The following is a 26,312-nucleotide window of genomic DNA, read 5'->3' as shown; positions in this document are numbered from 1 at the left end:
CAAATATCCCTGCAGAAGACTTTGTGTTTACATTCATTTATATGCTGCTTTAGCCTCATCGATGCTTTCCCAGAGCTCTATGTGAGCAGATACTGGTATGAGAGTGTGTCTGTTTGTTATTTAACGAACGCATTGACAGAAATTGCATTTTTGTGTTTTCTTTCAGCAGCGGAACTTGGAGGGCTACGTGGGCTTTGCCAATCTCCCCAACCAGGTGTATCGGAAGTCTGTGAAAAGGGGGTTTGAGTTCACATTAATGGTTGTTGGTAAGTCGGAGAAATCTTGAAACACCTGTATATTTATCTGCCGACCCCTCGTGTTGAGTGCATGTCCGGTAAAATATGTCTGGCATCCAGCACAGTCTGACGCTGAGGATGACTAGTTGACAATTTACAAAGTAGTGTCTGCAGTGAGGTGGCGCCCTGTGTGGCCTGGCTTTAACAACTCCTACGCTGCTGCTCACTGAAAAAGAATGTGAAAATATTTTTGAGTGGAATCTAGATTTCCACTATTGAGGGAGTTTTTAATCTGTAACCCCTGGACACGCAGGATATTTGTGTTTTTAGGTGATTTAATTTGAAGAAAAAAAAAGTGGGCTATGGGATTTCGGTTCCAGTATGAATGAAGTTGGTGGTATAATGTGGTCGACTGCAGTTACAGCAGCAGGGAAGTGGACTGTGGAGTAGAGGAACAAGGGGTTTGTTTGGCTTTCTATGTAGACACGAAGCGCAGGAAACTGCAGTGCTGCTTTGACGTATTAAACTGTGTGAGCTGAAGCTATAATAACACAGATTTGACTTAGCTTGTCCTTTAGAGCTGTCTCACATAGCTGGTCTGATTGATCTGTGCACTACGCAGATTCTTTTAAAGAAAGCTAAAGTGGGCAAAAGTTCTTACTCTACAAATATTGCTGTAGTTTCCACTGACAGGAAAAGGTTGCTCTTATTCTGGGCCTTCTCGGCACTCAGCTATGCGTCTGTATTGCTGAAATGTTCGGCTTCCCCTCTGGGTGTCATACGAGAAGACGTATCCTCCTAAAATACAGCTGTTACTTGTTTGTTTTTTGGTCCTGTGAAGTATATAATACAGCCACCGAATAAGGCATTGGCTCTGTTAACAAGCACTTCCTGTTTTTGGCAGCAACAGGGATAAAAAAAGAAAAATGAATCATAAACTTGGGTAATGTTGGCTCTAAAATGGCTCTAAAATGTATAAGAATACACCTAGCAGCACTTTTGTAAAGCTAGCTTATTAACATGTTGCTTGTGTCTCGAATGACTCAATCTATCAGGCTCATTATTCATCGTGTCTTTAACACTAAACAGGCTTTACAAACCACTATCAGCCTTAAGAGCCTGAGCTGGCATTATAAAGACTTACACGATAAACATCTGCTGTTACTTTAGACATTTTTTTGTGGCAGATCGTTTTATTTTCCTCTGTTTTGCATTAGTCTTTAACTCGGCTGTCATTAAAGTGTTTAACGGATCATAAATCTAACTGTGTTGTGAAGAGTCTGTGTGAAAGACACCGACACAGAGGCGTCCAGTCATTTTTGTCTCAGCTTGGGGTTTTTAGCTTCCTGTTTAGTGTGCACCACAGTGGACGAGCAGCAGAGTGACGGCTCGGGTGAGAACCAGAGAGATCAGCGGTCAAATAGATCTTCTCTCTCAGGCATTTCCTCACATGGGCCCTATGTCTATCTTCCCAGACTCTTTTTTTTGTCTTTCTTTTGGCTTCCAGCCCCGTTTACCCCGGCCGATCCAAGTTTCACACATAACAAATGTTTGTGTTTAGAGACGAGGTTCAGTGGAAAGGCTCTTGGCTCTTCCCGTTTATGAATGAATGTCTTAAAGATCTGGAGACATTTGCTTTTGATCAAGAAATTGACAATCTTAGAAACAAGATGGAGCCCCTAATCCTAACCCTCGACACACATTGTTGAGGAAAAAACTAATTGAATTTGTACACAGAAATAAATCAATATGTTGTAATACTACACTGAGACGTTATTGGATGTCTTTGAATGGAGCTTACGGTACTTTGTACCATTGAAGTCTTGTTATTGTTCAAGTCCAGATATGTCCTGAGACTATTTCTCTGGTTTTTTAAACAGTTTATCACCCAACAGAGGTGTTGTGAATAGGTGCAGCAATCTAAACTACTGCTTTACAAAGGCAACAAGCAGGAGATGTGTAGATTTTTTTAGTTTGAAACTCCTTTTTAAGTACAGAAGTGATAAAACTTGCCCTTTTTCTGAAAAATATTCTTCAAGACCTTACATTAGAACCAAAAATTCAACATATTTATCACGGTCTGTTGGAAGAAATTAAACCAGTTCTTGCTTTCTTGCTCTCTTTTCTCCATTTACCACATTTGTTTCAAATCAAATACATTAGAATTGGTAATTTTTAAAGGCAACCCGAGCCCTAAGCTGTAGTTTTTGTTGGACAGAATGGCTTCCTCCATATTTGGACGTGTCAAATCCCTGTTCCCAAACCACGACTTCCTGTCCTGCTTATTAATAAGAGCTAAACCCCACACTCCTGCATAAATATGGTCCCAATCGCAGAACGAGGTAAAGTGATGGACAAGTGAGAAAGGAAATACCAGTGTTAGAAAGAGAGACAGGAGAGCTGATTGTGTTTTGATTTGAAGAGCTCCCAGCTGGAGCTACAGTACAAGGCAGACTGTGAAAGCAAAGACTGGATGTTGGCTTCAGTACTGCTATACTTGGCTTCAGAGCGAAGTGTGAAAGTTTGGCTGCTTTCAGAGGCCCAGTATTGTTCTGCTTCAGATTTGGAACAAGCAGATGGTGGAATATGAGATGACTAGGCTGATGCCTTCAGGTCACTCGTTCAAATTCCAGCAGCACAGACGGAGAGGAGGGCTCGCTTTGGCAAGAAGCCGAAGCATCTCGTAAAAACGTAGTTCGCCTCTCGTATGCAGTCGTAAAACACAACCTTGCGCATCTTTTCTGAAGCGCTAGAAAGTGAGTACCAGTACATCAAACATGCATACAAAATGCATCACCATATTCGTCTGTTTTAAAAATAGCAACTACTTTTATTTAGTCTTTGAAGTACCAATATTTTTAGGGGACACATACTTGTTACCATAGTAAAATTCCCATATTTTTGGGGCTAAATTCCCACTGGCTTCCTTTATTTAATAGATTTAGGAAAGTTTTGGAGTACCACAGCTAGAATAATCTGACCTTTCCTGATTTTAATAAGTGCTTATCCGCAGCTTACGTAAATGCCTCCCATCACTGGAGTGCTAACAGGGTTGCCCTTTAAAGCAGTAGTAACTGTGTGACTTTCCATTGATTTTAATTGATGTGTTGGCTCACACTGAACGATTTAATTGGCCTCCCTGCAACCAGAAGCTTTGGCTTCACACAGTACAGTAAATTCAGTCTTTTCCTTGAAGCTCCCACTTGCTTTGACCACTGACCATTTTTGATAAAGCATTTTCAGAGAGATTGTTGTACGGTAGAAATCCCCCGTAACCTTAAATTGGATTAAGTGGGTATAGAAAATGGATGGATATGTAATCTCTCCAGAAACTGAGGTCTTCAATCACTGCAGAATGTGTTTAATGCGGCCTTGTACCTGATTTTACTTTTTGTACAAATTCAACAGTAGTGAAAAGGGAGACACAGACAACGCTGAAACTTTGCATGTGCTTAGTTTTTGGTTTCCACTTTGAGACCACTGAATACAGGATCCAATATTTGTAATGCTAATCCTGTGTAACCCGGTTTTATCGAAACACGTGACTGATTGTGAATGATCAGCCGTGATTTTCTTGGCTGTAGCCAGATATTGCTCTGCTGCATCCCTCTGGCCACCACTCTTGTTCACTTTCCACAATGCTAGCGTCTTAATAGGAAGACTCAGTCTGTACGTAACTGTTTTTAAAGACATTTAATTGTGGTCATATATGAATAGATTACAAAATCTCCTATTTTGCAAAACCCAAAAAGCATAATTTGTTGGTGCTGTTACAGGCCTTGTGCGTGCTTTGCCAGGAAGCAGCTCTGGTTGCTCTGTCATTGGGTCACTCCCTAAAAAGGAACGCCACCAGAAACTGCTCTTCTGGTGGATTTTTCTTCTTTCACGCTTTCTTTTTATTTTCCTCTCCTCTGTCCAAACCTCTCAGTCCAGCCTCTCTCAGAGGGGGAAAAAGCTGCTTCCTGCCCCCTTTGTCCAGCTGGCAGTTTGAATAGAAACTCTTGGAAAGATTTTCGAGATCCAGCGCCAGAGTAGAGATGTGAACAGAGCTGAGAGTCGGATCAGAGCTGGAAGGAGAGGGGAAGTGATGCCTGCTTCATGCTGCTTCTGATGTGTAACAAAGCCAGTTCTTAACAGCTCCTCTGCTTCCCTAAAGCAGCTCAGGAGGAGAGCACATCAGAGGCTTTGTAGGCAGAGCTGTGATCAGATGTGATTTAATAAAAGTGAAACTTAAAAAGTTTCCCTGGCTAAGAATGAAGGTCTCATCGGGGTGGCTTAAAAATACAATTAAGTAATTTGGGTCAAAGTAATACAGAAGATAATAGACGGTGAATATCAAAGAGCTAGAATGGTTAAGTTTGGGGAAATGGACACAGCTTTATTTTAAGCAAAAAGAAGTGAAGAATCCATAGATTTTCAATTTTCAGTTTCTTAAGTGACACTTCTGCTTACGTTAGTGATGTATTAAAGTAAACTGAAACGTTCCTGTGACTAAAGTCAAGTCAGATTTATTTGTAAAACACATTTCATTAGTGATGCTCCGATCGATCGGCTGCCGATCATGATCGGCCGATAATGCCCAAAAATAGCCTGATCGGCGATCTGAAAAATATGCCGATCAAAAAGCCGATCACGCGACGTGAATTACTAGCGACCACTTTCTAATGTGGTACGTGACGTGTGTACAGAACCGAACAGGCAAAACCTCTACAGTGCATCTCGACAACATGACCTCTCCTGTCTGGAATTTCTTCAAAGTCTGTCAGAAAGACGTGAAACTTACTGCGGTCACGCCATCTGCGCTTCGGAGAGGCACGGTCGCGCTAGCTACACTTGAAAATCGAGTGCCTGTTTACATCGCGTCGTACGGTAAAGCGTGTGAGCGGATTTATGGTGCATTCAAGTGCACCCCGTAAACTCAGAAATCTAAATCGAAGTTGATTTCATTTGTTGGAATACATACACCTGTCATTACTTTTTTTTTTTTTTTTTTTTTACTATATTCTTTTTAATGATTAAAACAAAATGATAGAACAAAATTATTTAAGCATATTCAGATATATTCAAAATTTTCTCTGCCGACTCCACCAGATTCTTGTTCTACATGTCCCCAGCTACCTCTGTGGTGATTTTCAAGTCATTTCACTGCTTCATTGTTTAATAATCTGATGCTGAAATCATACCCAATTGATGATGTATATGGGCAGATTAAAATATTAATAGAAAATTAAAAAAAACAATTGTTTTCTGCAAACTCCACCAGCTTCTTGTTCTACATGTCCCCAGCTACCTCTGGCGGTTTAATTTCTATAAATGGTGCACTCTCTGCTAGATGAAAGGCATGGAAATGTCAGATTCCTTCCGTGATCGGCAATCGGGCAGATCATGATTTTGGTGATCGGTGATCGGTCCAAAAAATGCTGATCGGAGCATCACTACATTTCATGTACAAAACAATTCAAAGTGCTTTACATAAAATAAAAGCACTGCAGCGGGGAGTGTAAGAAGCATTAAAAATACATACAAGAACATAAAGAGAAACAAATAAAATGATAAAAGGATTAAAAACAAGCAATAGTCGTGATAAGTTCAAAGATACCGTGCAGATTTCATGCATAGTCCCATGAGAAAAGCAGCAGGATGAGGCTGTAATCTTTAACAGTTCACTTGTAGTTCCCCTATTAAGTCACGATCTGATAATCTTCCTCAGTAATCTACGTTTGATTGTGAAACTATTTCCCTGTCTGTCTTCCTGTCTATCCTGTGTGTTGTTGTTATTGTTGTTGTTGTTGTCCTTCTCCAAGCTTGTGAGCTATGTGTGTGTGTTAGTGTTCAGATAAGACAGTCTGACAGGCTTAGGATTGACCATCTTGCCTACTGACCTTGCAGATGGGGGTGAGTGAAGGAAGGATTTGGTCCACTTAATCTGTTGGCTTAACCAGATGCGCTCATACACACATTCGCGCACGGCTACTCTGTTTTCGATGCCTGTTTATGTAGCCACTTAATCACTCTTATTCCTATATATAAACGCCTGTCTGATAGGCTCAGGAAGATGCACGCTGATGGAGCACTGCATTTGTAACGGTCTTATTCATGCAGAAATACTGTCAGCAAACCATGTGGCAAACAGGCCCGTTACAGCCAGAATGAACTGCTACTTTCAGCTTTATAATGGTTTCGTTTCACAAAGCAGAAGTCGCCTCAAGCTGGTTGCATGATGATTGAGTTATTGACAGCATTAATGTGCAGCTGACGGATCTGCAGAAGTAGGCCGATGAACCTTTAAGTATGTTTTCCAACATCTTGTGGAGTCATTGCCAACAAAAACTGGCTGTTTGAGAGCAAAGGGAGGCCTGACCAAGAATAAGTGGGCTGTTTGTAATAAAGTATAAAGTACGGAGTGCATTTCATCTTCTCTCAGCTATCGCCATGGTTTCACCAGACCCAGACCTAATCAAGAGCAGCCGTCAGGACTCAGTGGTGATTTGTGGCTGTAATTCCTTCTTTCAGGCATGCAAACTTGCCACCTTTCGGCGAAATTCGCCGTTTTGAAATCAAAATGGGTCATTCTTCTGAATCGCGTAGATCCGAGGAGAAAAAAAAATGGGGGGGGGGGGGGGGGGGGGGGTGAGCATGTCAACTAGCGAGTGGAACTGTGAACCTCAAAACTACACTAGACCTATGTGACAACAAATGACTGACAAGAGTGGCGTGTGAGAGAACCACTATCACCAATCAGAAGTGAGGAGGGCGAACCCCTATTCACACCCCCCCCCCCCCCCCCCCCGGACCACCCCCCTGCTACAATTTGACTGATGTCCTGAAATAGTCTTCATAACGAATTGTGTCGTTAGATCAATTAATGTGCTTTTAATAGTGTCTTTGATACAAGTGTCAGCTAAATGTCTTGATAACAGACTTGAAATAGTCTACAATTCCTCGATATTTCACCGCCTCACAGAACGCTGTTTGTGTTAGTGCTACTCGAGGTAACTGTAGAGTGGCTAACTAGCGCCTTCCACACAAGTTCAGGGCTTTGCTAATACTTTTAGCCAACGTCAATGGAGACCTTAATTGTCGCCGGACTTGGCTTTTTAACGAGGTATGCCCCTTCATAATACCCTCCGATAATCACGGAAAGGGAACATTTTGCCCATTTGAGGAGGTCGTTTCATTCGTCGTGAGTTTATCAATGCAGAGTCCGGAGAGCTCTGCCACAGGTCGTATTTGAGAGTGCGACCCCCATCCCCTCGCTGTTCGCCCACACCCCCGTTGATACCCCCGTTGATGATGACAGCCTACAGGTGCACTCGTGTTCATCCAGTATGATGCACCATCAATCGAAGTTAAAAGGGGGCACAATGTAGGATTACGTAGTGCTCGTGGCATGCATGTCTCAAAACTTACACTGTCATGAAAAAATGCCGTTTAACTAAGCTTGCCGCGAGAATGTTTTTCATGTTAGAGTGCCAGCTGTCGATACAAATTTGTCTCTGGCGGTACGTCAAGTGAATTGCTGATATAAGTTTTTCCCGTGGAGCTCGTTTGGCTCGGCATGCCAAACGTTCACTTTCGTGGTTTAATGACAGCGGACCGTGAAAGTGGTCGGGAGAGTCATCGTTCAGGCTATTACTAAGCATAGGCTGTCTTGGGGCAGTAATTAATTAAACGTTTAATCCTACATACTTGTAGTATCCCTTTAAGGACCATGGGACTAAATTTTTCGTTAAATTTAATGTAATTAAATGTATGATACTACAGTTAAATGCTTTTGAAGACCTGTGATGTTATATATCAAACACATAATAGTACAGTAAATGCAATTGATAGGCCTACTGTACCTATAAATTCATCTTTTATGCTGCACAGCTGTTCTCTACTTAATGCAAATGGGACATACTGTATATTTTATAATATATATTTTGTATAATTTACAACTTAATGCGTCTCATGTTTCCGCTTTTCCGCGCGTGCCGTGTGTCCGTGTACCCTTCTCACCTTTTTCACCCCTGACCAGTTTGCATGCCTGTTCTTTAGAGTATCAGTTCTCACAAAGCGTACAGCTGAAGGAGTGCTGCGTCTGCAGATGCATATGGGGTTAAATGAGAGCATGTTTGGTTGCCATTAAAAGCTCTCACTCCATGAAAGGGTTCAAAGTTTTAAACCTCTGCGTTGTTAATCAGAGGAAACAGTCCAGCTGTAGTCTGATATAAAAGTGTTCTTGATCACTTTCAGTTGAAATACTATTTATTTTTATGTTTTTTTGGTGAAACGAAAGAAAAGTTTCACTATTGTTGAATCTTTCCCTTCTTTTTTTTGTATTACACTAGTGATACTCACTATTTTTTCACAAGAACCATATTGGCAGCAAAATCAAGGGAAGAGCCACTTTTACGACAACATACTAAAGTCCCCTTTTGCAAATATGCATTTCTACATTTAAAACATCCCACAAAAAAACAAACAACACAGCCAATACATTTTCAATTAAGACCACATTTACCTTAATACTGGGATGAGCGGAAGCTGGCGTGCATGTGCTTGACTTTCTTCATGTTGTATTTGTAGTTTGTTGTTGTAATCATAGTGAGACATTCAGGATGAGCATGTTTTTTGTGCTGGTTTTTGCCCTTTTTTAATTAAAAACCGATCCATTGTGCCTGCATCTCGCGCTGGCTAAAGGAGCTAGCGTGCACGGCGGTCAAGTGTGACGGTGGTTTAAGCGGGCTGCGTTGCCAGGTTTAACAGTCCCCCCTTTAGGAAACACTGTTAGGCCTTAATTAATACTTAATAAAAGTACTTAATACTACAAAAATGCAAACTTAATAAAAAATACCTAATACTGTGCAGTATTCGCTGTGTGTTTATTTGAAAAAATGTATTGTTATTGTTATAAGCTACTATGCGAGTGCGAGTCACCAATTAAAGCTTTAGGAGCCGCGCAATGAGTATCTCTGTATTACACAATGGAAACTACATTCATGACCCAAATTCACACTTTGCAGTGATGTTGCAAGAAAAAATGCAGGTGCAACAGGCGCTTGCTTTCCACTCAGGTGTATCCAGTCGCAGTGTTGTGCATGCAGGCTCATGATTTACTGGGATAGCTGAATGGAGCTAAGCAACCGTCATTAGTAACACCTGTGATGAGTCAGAAAGAAAAACAGCTGAAACCTCAACAGCAATCTGGCATATTTTTGGCCTAAGTGGGGAAAATGTAATGCGCTGTAGAAGATTTGTTCTGCCTGTGTGTTAGATTTCAGTTTGAGGGACAAAAAAAAAAGTGGTTTTTAATCCTGATTGGCCTGTTATGTTTCACTTGAGTGTAAACATGTGGTTTACCCAGAACCCATTGGGGGTTTGAATTCCTCATACGCCTGGGAATGTCTGGAGATCTTCCAGGAAAAGCTGGAACCCAACTGATCACCTGGACTATTTTCTTCTGTGGCATCGTGCAGGTGTTACTTTTATTGTGCAATATGGGCGACTCGCTGTGTGGTTCACAGCCATAAAGGGAGTCAGTTTCCCAAAATCTACTCCAGTGTTGTCATCAAGAATCAAGAATCTTTATTGTCACTATGCAGGCATAATGAAATTTAGTTCAGGAGCTCTTGGCTTTGGATACACAAAAGATAAAAGGCACACAGTATAAAGATATCTATGTATCTAAATGTCATCACCTTACTACCTATTTAGTTGAGGAATGATGTCACAGTCTCAAGTTCAGTATTTTTTTAGTCTCGTATTTATCCTGGATCTGTGGCTTTTCCTTCAGCCATCCGTAGAGAAGGTCCGCAGCCTGTTTAGGTCTCGCCGTTGCCTCCGGGTCTAACGCTTCACACTGGCTGCGATGTCGGTGTTTGTGTGTGTTAGAGCAGGGCTGTGCACATCTGCCTGTTCATGCATGCTCAGTGAAATCACTGCAGGCAAGTTTCTTCCTCGGTTTTTCTCGTTTCTCTATGCCGTGCTCTCGTTCTCGAAGTCTCTATTTTGAGACGCACATGTCTGCTCTGACCCAGCACGTGCCGATTCTGTCAGATTTAGTCTCAGGCCTGGTGGATCGCAGAAGAGCGCTCGCCCTCTAATTAAAAAGCTGAATGATAAAATCGCATCTGTACCTGAAAGGCTCCTGTAAACGCAGCTCAGTTTGAGCCGTGGCTCCTCCGTAGAGTCTGCCAGACGATCTGATCCCTATCTTTGACCAAAACAATAACCTTTGCCCCCCGCTTCAGCCAGTCCCATTTAGACCAAACAATGGAGAATTATCTTCTCCAACAGTCTGGCGTTCAGCAAACACAACTTCCCTCACATCCACCGTCTGTGTGACTCTGCTGTTCTTTCCTCTGTGCATGTATGTCCCCCAGACACCCCATTTCACACTTTCTGGTTCGGGCCTCACACATGTCTGTTAGCGGTGTGTGTGTGTTTGTGTTTGCTGGTTCGAAGGCCTGTCAGGATGTGAGGGGGCCAGCTGCTGCCTCCGGGCAGAACGAGAGCGCCAGAGACCACATGACTGGGAAGAATGTCAGGAATCCCATGGGAATCCCACTCTCATCATTTGTATGTTTGTTTGTTTTTTCCAGTCCTTTCAGTTCAGCTTGTCAAAGCGTTGGCAAAATGTTAAGAATTTGTTCAGAATGCGTGTTTTTTTTTAATCATTTCTATTTATTCTGTAGTGCCCTCCTTGACAGTCATGTGATTTAAAACGCCAAACTACAGAACCGCAAAAACGACCACAGAAATTTGATTCAGAAAATAAAAAAACAACTTTTTAAAGAGTTGATCTATCAAAAAGCCATTTTCAAAGCAAAATGACCAAGTATTCCCTTGTTTTATCCTCTTTAAACGCTAGGATTAGCTGCTTTTCTCAGTTCTTACTTCTCACTGACCAAAACTGGAGTTTTATATCCAGACTCTCTCTCTCTCTCTCTCTCTCTCTCTATATATATATATATCTATATATATATATCTATATATATATCTATATATATATATATATATATAATACAATCCATCTGTATGTATACACTCAGTGAGCCTAGATGTATGTTAATACAGATGAATTCCCAACATAGTTTCCCTCATTCGCACATTTTTCCGTTTCTTTTGTCAGACTGCAAAACGCATCAGAAATAAAAAAACAACTCGTTAAGACTATGTGTTAACTCGTGGTCGTTTAAGGTATTTCCAGAATGTCGCTCTGCTCTAATAAATTCCTGATTTTTATAACCGCAGCCTCATCTTACAAAATCACCATTCGAGTAACTTAAAGACGAGCTGGACTTGCATGTAAGACTGTTTCCAACAGAGATAATTAGAAGCAGCAGAATCTCTTGAATGTTTTCTTACACAGTTCATAGCATCACGGTTCTTCTTATTTCCACTACTGTCTTTGCACGTTATACTTTCTGTCCCGTGAGCTTTCACAACAACTGAATTGTCCCACTTTGGGATCAATAAAGTCGATCTAATCTAATCATGGTGTCAAACATACTTGAGTAATAAATAACTTGGTTCGTCTCCAGTTCATGTATACTGGGACAATGACAGTGGTCTGTAAAATGACCAAGTTGAGCTGTAGCCAACTCATCTGTGCGTGTGACTATTAAAAGTGAACAAATAGATAAATATTCAAAGGCTTCTCCAACAACTTGAGGAAGTTGTAACACCCATTTCCTACGTGATTACAAGACAATAATCGAGAGGTTGATCCATCATCAGAATATCTATTTGTCTCAGCTCTGAGAACTGATAACGCGATATCATAACGAGCCATAACATTGATGTAGAGCTGATGATCACCGCCAATGTTCCCTCTAATTTTTCATGTTTCCGTGCATACACACAAGCTCTCTGAGCACACTGAGGACCACTGTGAGCAACATCAGATGTGCACGCTGTGGCCACACACCAGTATCACACCTGTTCAAAACCTTGGATCATAGCAAGTTACACGGCTTATTAAAAGAATCAAATCACAGCAGCAATTTTCATTAGTTTACTTTTAATATAAGCGATTTGGCCCACTTAAAATGAAAAAGACAAAAATCTTGTTGTTCCTGAGATGTGTAGTATGTTATCTGTTATATGTGAGTCATGCTTGCAGACTTGTTTTGCAGAGTAGTCCTCTCTCACTCAAAAAAGAAAAAATCTCCCCCAGTTTCACCGCTTGTTCTTCTATTTGCACTCAGACAGCCATTCCATCCTAAAAGAACCGCATTTCTTTTTTACTTTGGCTTGTGTCGCTGGCGCGGCCCGTTCGTTTCACTCCTAACTCCGCCGCACTGTTGTTAGCTAGCTAACCTGCGCGGCGCGTATGGGCAGGGCACATATGAAGGCACTATCAATGCTCTGATTGGCTGCATAGCGCAAGTAAACCGTATCATTGGCTGAACACCTGTCACTCACTGCGTTACATTGAAAAATGGTACAGAAAAACACATTATTGGTCTAATTAATTAGATTAGATTAGGCCTAGTATTAGATATTAATTCATACGTTTATGGTGAATTTTATTTTCTGCGCTGCATAGATTTTCTTGTGCGCTGAGAATGTGCGAGCAGCTTAGAGGGAACATTGATCACCACCAACACCCTGCTATGCAGTGACCACTTAACAAAGGGCGGTTCTACATGCTTTCATCTGATCATCTGACAGAACTGGTATTACTGGATGATGGCCTTACTTAGGAGACTAGTGAACATCTAATAACCATCCCTTTGTTTGCAACATAGCATTACCCACCACTTAAAATGCTCAATGTGGTTAATTAGCATACAAACACTCACTGATTATCACATAATGATGATAGCTCAGCCTCGTTTGGCCTTTCAGTCGTTGTAGACGGTGGCATCGTTCGGAGCCACATCGGTGTAGAGCTGATCATCCCCACCAACACCCTGCTATGCAGTGACCATTTAACAAAGGGCGGTTCTACATGCTTTTATCTGACAGAACTGGTCTTACTGGATGAATGTTGTTGCCGGTGAACGTAGCTGAATGGGTTCCAGTCTTCGTGCTGCTGACGTCATGTGCCACGCCGTCAGCAGCACATTCCCAGAAAGGGGCAATGGTTCACAGCCACAAAGTGCAAAAAAAGGTTCCCATCTACAAAATCTGTTTGTTATTTCACATCCAAACAATAAGGCTCATTTAAAAGGAACTCGGGTCTGTTTTTCTTGTTCGTGGAGTTTATTTGGGCTGGTGTGACGGCTGTCAATCAGCACCTTCAGTGAATGCAGCTGCACCAATACAAAGCAGAGTTCTGTGTTTGTTTGTACATTTCATCAGGACTCAGTTCACTACAGGTTGTTTATGTGTTTATGTGTCGATTACACAGAGGAGTCTTGAATCCCATCAAAGGCCGGCAACTCAATCTTTGATATGTTGTTACTTAAGTTATAGACTGCGTCCTTGTGTCCTTTTGTTATTGATGGAAATTGAGCTAAAAATCATTGTGGTTATGAGCACGATTGTTTGATTATACTAGACTGAAGTATAATTATAAAGTTGGACCAATCAGAAAAACAAAGTCTTTGGGAAGAGTTAATTAAGTTGACAATAAGGACAAGGAAGCAGAGCTGGGACAAAGAGCGAGATGGAGTGGAAGCTTACTTAGAAAGAAGGAAGAGAAACGGTAGGGATGAGCAGGAAAGGTCAGCCATCCATCACCGAGTTGCAGATCATTAGTCTGTTTACAGAGAACTGGCACTGCGCTTGTCATGTGGAACCAATATTTAATTAAAGCTGAATCGGGGGAAGCTAATTGGGACGGACCTGCCCTCAGGGAGTTCAGACTGCTGCAGTAACTCACTGGAGCATCCGTCTCCCTGCGACCCACTCGACCGCAGAAATTAATCAATGAGTCATTTTCAGTTCACAATCCTCCACTTCAGTTCTGTACAGATCATTTGTAAATAAGCTTTTTGTCTCTGCAGGTAATTCTGTCAAGTTTCTGCATTTTAATGAAGGTTTTTTTTTTGTTCCTCATATAAAACAATAAACAACTGGCCCCAGATGTTGGCAACCTGTTTGCACTTATTGGCTTTTGTCTTAAAGAAACAGTATTGGCTGTTAACTTCAAGCTTTCGTGAATCTTCTGTGTCGAACTTGACTGTGATTATTCAGTTTAGATTTGACCAGTGTGGTATTTGCTGAGGTTGCAATGAGCTTTCTGGTCACGGGGTGCACACAACATAACTTTCTACTTCTCGCTTTGAGTTCAGGTTACAACTGAAGTACAGCCAGGCATCTCTCATTAGGTTGCATTTGTGAGCTTAGATGTTAGTTTGTAATAAATTTACAAGGAAAATCTATGATATCTACCTGCCAGTTGCCACAGAATTGGTCTTTTTATTTAATGAAGTTCCCAACACATTACACCAGAAGCAGAGATTCACACCCAGCTTCCAGTCTGTTGTTTAAGGCAATGAAAACACCTCTTTAAGATAAGAAGGGTTTGGTTTTCTTTTATTGTTATTTAACCAGTTCACGGTGGACTTAGAAATTAATTTAAATGTGGCAGGATACTAATTGTGCTGCACAAGATTTCAGTTCTCAGGTTATTTATCTGCAGATATTTCAGCTAGCCACAGTTTAAAAGTTGTTTAACCAAACAACTCTATGACAACTTTTTGTTGTCTCAGTCTCTATTTGAGTACAGTCACAGTTAGAATAGTACGGAAGCCCAGAGCGAACGTGGCACGCATAAACTTTGTTTTTTTTTATGGTTTTCTCTCGAGAAAACGAGATAGTTATGTCGTTATCTCGAGGAAAACAAGGATGGTTTTCTCGAGATAACGAGTTAATTTACTGATGGTTTTCGAGGCCACTGTTTCTCCCCAGTCCGCCCCTGTTTATATGTGTTTATATGTGTTCGCAATCTGTTTGTCTTGTAGAGATAACTTTCATATCAGCCCGCGTCATTTAAGGAGACGGCCGCCTCGGCTGCAGCTCAACAGGCGTTTACACCTCAGTGATCCAGCTGAGGGGACCAGGCCGTCTCCATGGTTACCGAATGATGCACGAGAGGTGCCGTTGTCGTTTTTTCGAGATAACGAGATAAATAACCACGCGGAAAACCAGCGGGTTTTGCTATGTGCATTTTCACAAGCAGAATTGTTACAAACATTAAATGTTTCATAGGCTACTTTATTCAGTTTTCAATGAAAGGGGGTAAAAGTGGCTACACACCTTTGCCAGAAATACATATCATCATCATCATCAACTTTATTATATAGCCTTTTAACACAGCCGTGGCTGAAACAAAGTGCTGTACAACACAAAATAAAACAAGGCTTAAAACACAAGAACAATGTAAAAACAACAATATTAAATAATAAAAACAATACTAGAAACAGAGTCTCATGCTGGGTTGAAAGCCAGGGAATAAAAACACATATAAACAGGGGCGGACTGGGGAGAAAAAGTGGCATCGAAAACCATCGGTAAATTAACTCGTTATCTCAAGAAAACCATCAAAAAAAAGTTTATACGTACCACGTCCACTCTGGGCTTCCGTAGAATAGACCTTTCGGTTAATAACCTGCTGTTTGCTTTTGTCGAGGTGGCATCAGTAGTGACACGGTCCTACCAAGAGAGCAAAGCTAACAGGAGGAGCAGATGAGTAAACGTATACACACCCAAACACAGACTCCCGTCCCTCTCGTCCGCATTCAGGCAATTCTTTTCATTGCTGGGAGTAGTTGACCCAGTCGTAAGGAGGAGGGCTCGGTGCATCTGTGCTATCTTGTCATGAAATGGCATTTGTGGACACAGTGAATGCTTGACCTCTAACGGCGTACAGTTCATCCAACGGGAGAGTCAGCTGTCGCCTGGGTGGGGATGCTTCAGGATCCTTCCATAGGCAAGCAAACGCACACATGGTGCTGGCCCAGGGGTTAAGAAAGGGTAAGGAGAAAAATCCAGCTGGGCTTCCCACCAGGTTGCCGTGGACTGATGCTGTCCAGATGTTTGTCGGTCGGCTGGAGGGAAACGCCGCTCGACTCCAGCAGGTGGTTTTGGAAAAAAAAAGAAAAGAAAATCAAAATTTCCATCCATAAAATGAGGATACTGAAAGAAAAGCTGATATACTTTTCATTTGCAGCATAACATCTGCTAAATAATTGGGTGGCTTTATAAAGCTATGCTTATTTGAAATGGCATTTTATTTTCATGCTAACCTCAAACACCAAAGCCTCAGAAATGGCACACCAGACGTTGTTGACTCTCAGTAAAATTGCGCATCAATCTAGAATTACGGGATCGACATCTGATCGTCATTTTGAAACGGGAAAAAGTCCAGCTTTCTCCGTTCAGGCTACACACGGCTTGGCAGCTCAATACATATTTTTCATGGCTGTTGAGAGCAGCTTAGTTTCTTTGAGTGAATGCAGGAATGTCTCTTGTTTTATTGCTGATTCATGCTCCTCAGAATAAATGATTGTGGTTCAGCTGTCGCTTAAAGGACAAAGGGACTTTTATTTCAAACTCTCGTAGACTGAGACCTCGAATGCAGTTAGTTCCAAGAAGCTAGTCTTTAAAGCCGTAATTTGGGTAAAATCTTATGTCCTTAATACACCAAAAGTAACGCATTTGAATGTTTTGTTTTGTTTGTTTTTTTTGTAATTCACTTTTTTATTGCTTTTCAACAGTACAACGAAAGGAACAACATACATGAACAATGACAAGAATAAAACAACATAACACGAAAAAAAAAACACACAAAACATTACTCGCTAAAAAATGCTTACATAAACTAAACTAATCCAAACATAAAAATAATTACATACATCAACATACACAGGGTTAACATCTCCAGCATCACTCCCACAGTCACCATCCAACAACAAATCAGACTTTTGCCACAGTTAGGACACATAAAGATTCATCAACATTGCCCCACCAATCAACCATCTCGCACAACACTTTATGACCCCATAGTTTCAGGAATATCTCCTCCTTATTGTTCAGCCTGATAACCAGTTGCTCGTAGCTTTGCTATTTTGTTCATTTCTCCTAACCACTCTTTAAATTGTATAATATTTTTGGTTTTCCAGTGTCTTAAAACAACCCTGCACCCTGTAGTAAGGGCCAATATTGAATGGGTTTTTTAATCATGGGTATACCTACTAAGGTGCTGTTTACACATACCCGGGAATTTTTTTAGCTTGCGACGGGGGGCGTGGCGGAATTTTGGGTCACGTGACCGTTTGCGCCATTTGCGACCAGCTAGTAAGAATGGGTCAAAGCGAGGTTGCGCCGAGTAAGAATCAGGCTTAAGTGGCCCAGTCTGGGTGGATGTACTTAGGCCTGCAGTAGCCCTACAAGACTGAATTGGTGCTGTCAGAGTCAGGCAGCCCTCCTCCCCTCCAACCAAACACTCACCCAGTGCCTTTTCACGGGACACGAGCCAGATGGTCGGTCATTAATCGCAGCCCTGTGTGTGTGTGTGTGTGGGTGGGGCACTGTGCAAGCATGTGCAATATGTAAGTTTGGGGCTAACCGTTTGCGTTGTCAAGTAAATGTTTACTCCCTCCGTGCAGCTTCTGTGTCGTTAACATCGGTAGGGGAGCAGGGACTGGAAAGTTGGCACAGCGAGAATAAAGATGTTCAGATTTACACCTAAAGGACGAGTTCAGCAAGGGTGACGGAGGATGAATGGGGGGAAATGTTTTATTCCCTCCACCTGAGAGCTTTTCTTGCTGGCAGATGAGCCTCTGACCTTTTCCTCTGGCAGACGGGGGAATCTACTTTATTGTGTGTGCTGCAGCCCCGTCCCTCCAGGCCCTGCGTATACAAAATGCAGCTTAAGTGCATCTCTGTTTTCAGGGCAGACATGCGTGTACATAACAAGTGGCCGGCAGGCTTTATTTCCTCTCTTTTCTGTGTGGGGGAAGTCAAATTAAACCTAATTAAAACTGTGATTTTATTCATTTAAACATTGTTGAACTTTGTCTTCAGGTGAGTCTGGACTTGGGAAGTCGACACTCATCAACTCTCTCTTCCTGACTGACCTGTACTCCAAAGACTACCCCGGTCCCTCCCAGCGCATAAAGAAGACCGTGCAGGTGAGTTTTCTCACTATTTATCAGTTCCATTCGGCATTGCCGGATGTCCACTCCTGAGTGGGATGTGCAGATGTTTCACAGATGTCTGTCGTTTTTTTATTTTACCTCATCCTACTGAGGCTGTCGCAGCCATAAAGAGCTGATGTCCTCCAGTAGTTTTGGCAGGCGACCAAAGGAATCTCTTTCACTTCTCTCTGTGGTTAAATATTGTTTTCTGCTGGGGTTTGTTGATTGATGCTGATCTCTCCCGCTGTCTAAATTCCAGCTACAGGAAATAAATACCGATGTGGGGAAACTGCAAAATGAACCATTTGTACTATAAAAAATTTAGTCTTTTCAGCTTTAGTCTTGATCAGATTTAGTAAATGGAGCCGTTTAGGTAAAATAAAACTGATTTTGTATCCATTTTTTAAGCCTAACCACACCTCTCCCTTGCATAATGGCCTCTGGTCACGCTCAATTTAAACAGCTTTCCTGTTATTGTTATAACATTGATAAACACCAGTTTTAGGAAGGATAATTTAGATTCATGGATTCCACGAAGGATGTAAAAATATCCTGCAGTCAGTCACTAAAGTGACACTGAAAAGAAGAATGATCCACAGCGAACTTAAAACACACGATGAGCTGCTTTAAGACACAAAAGGTGAAGGTTTTTTTTGTATCCATCCTCATTTGAATGGCCTTGCACATCTGTGGGAGATCTTAAAAGAGCAAAACGGCCTAAAGTATTTCAGATTTTTAAATCATTTACAAGAAGAGTTGCTAAAAATATCCGGATTCAAGAATATCACGACTCTTAGGAGAAGTTGTATATAGTTATTTTGACTTATGTAAGATCACATGTGGATGCTGAATCTGTTAAAGCTACATGGCTTCATGAAATGGTTTGACGTTATGCTGCCAGGAATGACTGACAAAGCTGTAAAATAAAGTGATATAAATCCATGTAATTCACTACTTTAGTCCGTCTGATCATGAATCTGAGACCGAATCGCAGTCATTTCCCTTTTTAGTCAGTTTCACATCCGCCTTAGTTACCCTGCGGATACCTTGGTAGAGCTTGTGGTTGAGGTTTCAGCGTCCACACTCTGAGGGCAGCTTTGTTAAATGTGGAGGAAAAATAAAGCTGTCACGTTTCACCAAGAAGCACGAGCATTGCCCAAGTCAGACAAGTTGTGCAGGATTAGATGTAAATGGGGATGGTTTATGACAGCTATGCACAGATGTAGAACAATTCAAGTTGACTTAACGCTGGAGGATTTACCTGCATTTCTGCATCAGCTGCTTTTACATGGAACCAGTCTGTTCTGAACTTAGTCATAAGATATAAGCAAACACTTCAGCCTCATGCATTCCTCATGATGTATCTGGGCTTTGCCTGCAGTCACTGAAGATTACAAAAATATCTGGTTCGAGAGGTGGACAAGTCGGAGACAAGTCTGTCTCTAAAGGAAGGAAAACATTAGGTTAAACCAGTCTGTAAACATGACCTGGATAAGGATCACAGCAAATCTTATAGCTAAAAAATGCCAACGGCTAGGTAACTCAGTCAGATTCACATACTTTTCCATGTCACTGCACTTGTGGCTTCAAAGCCACATTGGTTGAACCAGTCTCGGATGTCTTGTTGTCTTTTGAGTAAAAGAGAAGGAAAATAATATAGCGGGAAAGAGAGTGACAGAGTAGATGGAAGAACTATGAGGAAGACGGCAAGGCCACAGGGCCTGGTTGTGACCTTTTATGGTCAAACTGAGAAGGAGGCGGAGGAGGAGGAGGAAGGAGGCTGCATCTGGTGGACAGGACAGAAGGAAGGAAGAGAAAAGGGAAAGGATAAGAGGAAAAAAGGAAGTTGGAGCCTAACGGGACAATGAAGCCAGGAGGAAAGAGGATGCAGGTAGCAGGAGAGAATGGAGGGAGAGGCAGCGTGAGGGCAGAGAAAAAGGCGAAACGGCGTGGAACTGGAGTCCGTCTGAAGCTTTGGGTTTAGTTCATGCTCGCCCCCCCCCAGCTGGTGCTCCAGATGCTTTGGTGTCCCTTCGGCTGGTCATGCACCTCTCGGTTTTTGTAACCCGACGCACACCGAGCGAGAGGCGTGTTGTAAAAACAGGAGGAGCTGCATGTGTAACGGGTTGGCTGTTGATTCCACTTCCACGGTGACTGCCAATCATATGTACCTTTATTCGTGTATCATGGATGCTCACTGGTTGGCAGGGCTCTCCTCAGCACGTAAATATGGGCTGTGATGTAGGCGCAGCGCCAGTGCGCGAGGATTGAGCCCGTGGTAGGTTTGTTACACAAAGCACAGCGTTCTACTGAAACTGTATGTAATGTTATAATACATTTAGCAGGATTATTGTTATATATTATGCTCAGTAAGATGGCGACAGCATTGCATTTGACTAAATGTGTTGGAAAGGTTTTATTTTGTAATGTTAATATAATGTTTGTTAGCGATCTTGGCTCGATGGCTAAGCTAAACTTGCTAACTCTCTCTCATGAAGCTGCGCCGAACGAGTGCTGCGATGAGATGATCCGTCTCCACCGGCATCGGTACGGCCCGTCAGAACACAATAAAGTCCCACAATTATGACGAATAAGAAGAAATGCCTAAAGGTGAAGCGGTGGTGTTGAAAGTGTCCTTCTTACAAACACCATGCGCCTTCTCAGGCTGTTTCCTGCGATGCTGCACGCCGTTTCCTCAGTTTCAAAGCGCCTGAGGCTGTCATTGTTATTCTGTTGTGTTGACGTCACGATTTGCACGATGGCGGCTTCAGGGTGGGATGGGTTTGTAAAAGGTGACCGAGGGCTCCCAAAGAAAAACAGGGGATTTGGTGGGAGTCCCTGTATATCCCCCCGAGGTCTGAGAAAGTCAGCGGCAGGGCAGGAATGTTCCCATGAAACTCAACACCGTGCTGCCCATCACCCACTGCTTTAACGCTGAAAATCATCCCGCTTCTACTCGATTAATAAACGGCGTGCTTAATCACAGAACGGCTCCCACACACGAGCACTTTAAATACGCTCGTCAAGTCGCTTCAGTCCAGACCTCCGCTCCCACTTACGATGTATGTTGTCGTCTTTGGGCACGAACACAAACAAGCATCGCCCACATGTGCACACACAGAACGCACAACGGCTTCTTTCTATTCAGCAAGCCTCTGAGCTGATTCACAGTGCCTCTGCGTAGGTTGAGAGTGAGAAAACTCCACACTGTGAGGTCATAGTGTTTGAGCCAGCCCTGCTTTTTGTTGGGCTTGAATCACTCCGGGTTTTCTGATGCCGTTTGAGCTGAAGAAACGGTCTCTATGAAAGCCATTTGTATTCTCCACAATCCACAAGAAAACGGAGGGAGAATGGACAGAAGCCTGAGAGCAATTGTATCTAAATCATCCCGTCTCGCTCCCAGATGGCTTGTAGATTAGCAGTTAGCTTGCAGCGACAGTTATTTAACTCAAAGCTGTAAAAGCTGTACGTTTCCATGCTGTCTGGACAAATATTTCACATATTCCTGGAAGAATTTCACTGATGTGACCAGGTTATGATCCTAAAAGTTGTCTAAAGACCGATTCAAACTAAATAAATTTACATGAGTATGGTCAAGTCAAATCAAATCAAATTTATTTGTAGCACATTTCATGTACAAAACAATTCAAAGTGCTTCACATAAAATAAAAGCATTGCAGCAGGGAGTGGAAGAAGCATTAAAAATACATAAAAGAATATAAAGAGAAACAAATAAAATAATTTACATTAATTTAAAAAGTCAAGAGCAAAGTTATCAGAATTGAATGTATCAGAGAGCGTTTTTTAGATCCGCTTTTGGTCCTTGACTGAGTTTATTTAGCTTTTTGATAATGAACTACTCGCTCATAAATAAAAAATGATTGAGTTTTAACACCCGACAAGTCCTGCTAGATGAAGAGGTGATGTCTTTGTATTTGTTTTGTAACCATCCAACTAAAGCTAGCAAAATAAGAGCAGGCGATACTGGATGCCACAACTACCAGTTACACGACACCCGAGTAAAGATGTATAGTGTAAACATCGGATTAAAACAACAGCCTGTAGCTTACCTAAAACCTCAGACTTTAGTTTAAGATGTCCACAGGTGTCTGAAATGCTAAAACCCAGAATTCACTCTGTTATATTCCAGTTCACATTTAGCTGTTTGTGTTTAGGCAACTTTGTCATCTCATGTTGAATGTGAAAGTGGTTTCATAGGAACAAATTTAAAGGGATAGTTCGCCTCTTTTGGCATGAAGCTGTATGACATCCCATATTAGCAACATCATTTATGAACATTTTCTTACCCCCTGCTGCGTCCTGTGAGCCGAGTTCCAGCCTCGTTTTGGCGTTGATGAAGGTAGTCCGGCTAGTTGGCTGGGGTCACAAAAATAAAGCGTTTTGCTTCTCAAAACAATATGCGTTCAAAAGAGTAATACATTTGCATCACAAAATCATTCTCCAGAAAAAAGTCAGACCTCACAATCACTTGGCGCTATTCTCTCTCCCTTCATATCACTGCGTGCAGATCGAGCAATAAACACCGTAACAGGCGCGGCTGTCGGCAGGCGGCAGCACGCAGTGATATGAAGGAAGAGAAAATAGTGCCTGACTTTTTCTGGATGAACGATTTTGTGATGCAAATGTATTACTTTTTTGAACGCATATTGTTTTGAAAAGCAAGACGCTTTATTTTTTAAGCCCCAGCCAACTAGGACCGGACTACCTTCGTCAACGCCAAAACTCGGCTGGAACTCGGCTCACACTACGCAGCAGGGGGTAAGAAAATGTTAATTAATTATATTGTTAAAATGGGATGTCATACAGCTTCATGTCAAAAAAGGCGAACTATCCCTTTAAAGTATGAAACATGCCATCAACGCTTGAGTTTCCCCAGACATGATGTAATCGTGAAAAAGGGAGTTGGTTAGCAGCCTCCAGACCGTTATTTGTTCCATTCATTTTCCCATTCACCATATTTTATATAAATGGTGATTTCCTGATAAACAGCGAGTGTTTTGGGGGGTTTGCTCTCCTAAACTACAGAAGCAGTGAAGGTGAACAAAACCTTCAGGATCCTTTTCCCTCTTATCTCCCTCTTCTTGTGTGCTAACATGGATTTAGATGCTCGCATGCAAGTAGCAGTTAGTGTTCGCAAGTGTGTTGGAAAAGGGTTCTGTGGTCTGAGACTGAGGGGGGAACAGACCGGGTCAGAGTATTTATATTGCAGAACCATCTCCCATGTTTTGTCGCCCGCTCACATCCCCCCCCAGATCGGATTTCTTTTTAAATTATGGTGTTGAGCCTGAAGGGAAATTTTTGAGGTTTTCTCCCAATCTGTTTTTCTTCGCGGAAACGGTGGAAATAGCAGATTTGTTTTTGAAACGGCTGACATTTCATGCACAAACACTTACAACGAAAACACACATTGGAACCCACATGCTCTGTGAGGCGCAGATATGTCAGATGACTGCGGTGCGTGATATATATGCTCAGCTGGAGAGTCGGACAGATTATCTGAAGGTTTGTGGAAGCTTAAGAATGTTTATGTTAGAGTAAAAGGGCTGTAGTTTGAGTTTAAGGGGTGATCCTAAAATAACTAGATGGCCTTGTGAAAGAATGCAGCAGAGCTCACAGACGAGCTTCAGGACGTGATGGATTGAACATGAATGTGTGACTAAAGAGCAAGAAGGGAGGATTTTATTTGCTTTTTCTGTTTCCCCTCTTACTTCTTAAGAAGGCTGAATAGTTCTTACTAGTTCTGAATAAAAAAAAATACGCCTGTTTGTTAAAACTTATAAAGTAAGATTATCATGTGACCAAAAAAAATGCTTTCAGGAAAAAACGCTCCCTCAGAAGTTTTCCCAGGGTGGAGAGCTCAGCTTCCCACTGGGAGGTACATGTATGAACACCCACACATTCTCTGGAAAATATCTGGTGTTCGTTTGCGAAAATGACTCCAGTGTGAGTTTTGATAGAATATGGGTGGAATAAGGCCCAATCCAGTTTTCTCCTGTTGGCCCTACAACTCTGTGTTGCAGACTTAAGGTGGTTCTCTTCTTTTAGGCCAGAGATACTCATTGCGCGGCTCCTAAAGCTTTAATTGGTGACTCGCACTCACATAGTAGCTTATATCATAACAATAACAATAATTTTTTTCAAATGACACACAGCGAATACTGCACAGTATTAAGTATTTTTATTAAGTATTAATTAAGGCTTAACGGTGTTTCCTAAAGGGGGAACTGTTAAACCTGGCAACGCAGCCCGCTTAAACCACCGTCACACTTAACCTCAGAGCACGCTAGCTCCTTTAGCCAGCGCGAGATGCAGGCACAATGGATCGGTTTTTGATTTAAAAAAGGGCAAAAACCAGCACAGAAACCATGCTCATCTTGAATGTCTCACTATGATTACAACAACAAACTACAAATACAACATGAAGAAAGTCAAGCACATGCAGGCCAGCTTCTACTCATCTCAGTATTAAGGAAAATATGGTCTTAATTGAAAATGTATTGGCTGTGTTGTTTGTTTTTTTGTGGGATGTTTTAGATGTAGAAATGCATATTTGCAAAAAGGGACTTTAGTATGTTGGCGTAAAAGTGGCTCTTCCCTTGATTTTGCTCTGCCACTGTGGCTCTTGTGAAAAAAATAGTGAGTATCGCTGCTGTAGGGCCTCAGCTTCCTGAACCTAAATGACAGTAAGACAGAAGTCGCAGTGTTTGGGTGCCATGGACCTTACAGTGACTGTGTTGATGCTCTGTCATGAAGAGCCTCGGTGTCTCAACTGAACTCATACATGTTCACAGACCAATCAAAGCTCTGAGGTCGGCAAACAAACTTTACCTGGATGTGCCTAAATGCTAACGGCTAAAGGCTAAAAACGAAAGGCGATCGAGCTTTTGCAGTGGGTTGCCCCTAAACTTTGGAATGGGTTACCATGGTTACCGCTGCATATTCGTTCATCAGAAACTCTCGAAATTTTTTAAAACATCTCTTAAAACCCACCTTTTCTCCCAGGCTTTCAGACCTGGGTGAAACAAATGATGTCTGTGTGTATAAACTGTTTTTACCTCTTCCTGAATTGCTTTGTTAAATGTAGCTGTTGGATTTATTTATGTAAAGCACTTTGGTCAACCCAGGTTGTTATAAGGTACTATACAAATAAACGTGACCTTGACCTTGTCATCATCCAGTCCATCAGTCAGGGCACCGGGGCCTTTTAGATGGCTCGATGACCAAAACACTGGCAAATAGCAACAAAAGCTAGCAGACTAGCAGAACATGGGTAGAAGGTAGAGAGGGTGTCTGCTTCCTGAAACCAAACTGGCAGCTGGTTCCACAGAGAGAGGCCTGATAACTTAACTCTGGGAACCTCAAGTAACCCTGCAGTCTGAGAGCAAAGTGCTCTGTTGGGAAAATATCCAACTACGAGATCTTTAAGATATGATGGAGCTCGGTCATTAAGAGCTTTATAATCTGAATTTAGCAGGGAGCCAATGAAGAGAAGCGGAAACTGGAGCTAAATTCAGTTCTTTGATGTTGTACTTTCAAAGCTCTTCATGGAAGGGTGAACTGTGGTGCTGAGATGTCGATGTTTACGTCCACAGAGAATGATTCTCTCTTTCCGTCACCTTTAAAGTTTTGGCTTGGCTCGTGCGTTGCACCCAAAATGCATCGGTTACATTGCGCTGCCTTGAGTGGAAAACAAAACTCAACGAAAAAGGCGATTCGTACAATAAAATCTCAGAAGAATGCCATTGTGTCATTGTCATAATTTGGCATTCACTTTTATAGTCAACATGTGATAAAGTTCAGTGGTACTCCCAACACGAAGCATTCGTGCAGCACTGCAGTCGCTCCTGCCACACCATCCACAGTCAGTTACACCATCCATTCTCTTTGCCTGTATAACAAACCATGCTTTAGATGTAACTACAGGCTGTAACTACAGGTTAATCTGACTGATGTGTTGGGATTGATACCTTACATAATG

General features: G+C 42.0%; 1 protein-coding gene across 5 annotated transcripts in view; it reads left to right on the top strand.

The window, feature by feature from the left end:
• The window catches only part of LOC142384377 (septin-7-like), a 55,834-nt gene that overhangs the window by 6,862 nt on the left and 22,660 nt on the right, over positions 1-26,312 (top strand). For 4 of the 5 annotated variants that reach the window (XM_075470570.1, XM_075470567.1, XM_075470566.1 and 1 more), the window contains exons 2-3: positions 170-266; positions 18,201-18,307. In XM_075470570.1, coding sequence (XP_075326685.1) covers positions 170-266; positions 18,201-18,307 — 204 coding nt within the window. Of the gene's footprint in view, positions 1-166; positions 267-18,200; positions 18,308-26,312 lie in introns of all 5 variants that reach the window. The other variant, XM_075470569.1, reaches the window with a different exon arrangement.

The sequence above is a fragment of the Odontesthes bonariensis genome, chromosome 7 (genome assembly GCF_027942865.1).
Source record: "Odontesthes bonariensis isolate fOdoBon6 chromosome 7, fOdoBon6.hap1, whole genome shotgun sequence".
Lineage (NCBI taxonomy): Eukaryota > Metazoa > Chordata > Actinopteri > Atheriniformes > Atherinopsidae > Odontesthes > Odontesthes bonariensis.
Note: the sequence above shows the minus strand (reverse complement) of the source record. Positions and strands in the feature narration are given on the sequence as shown.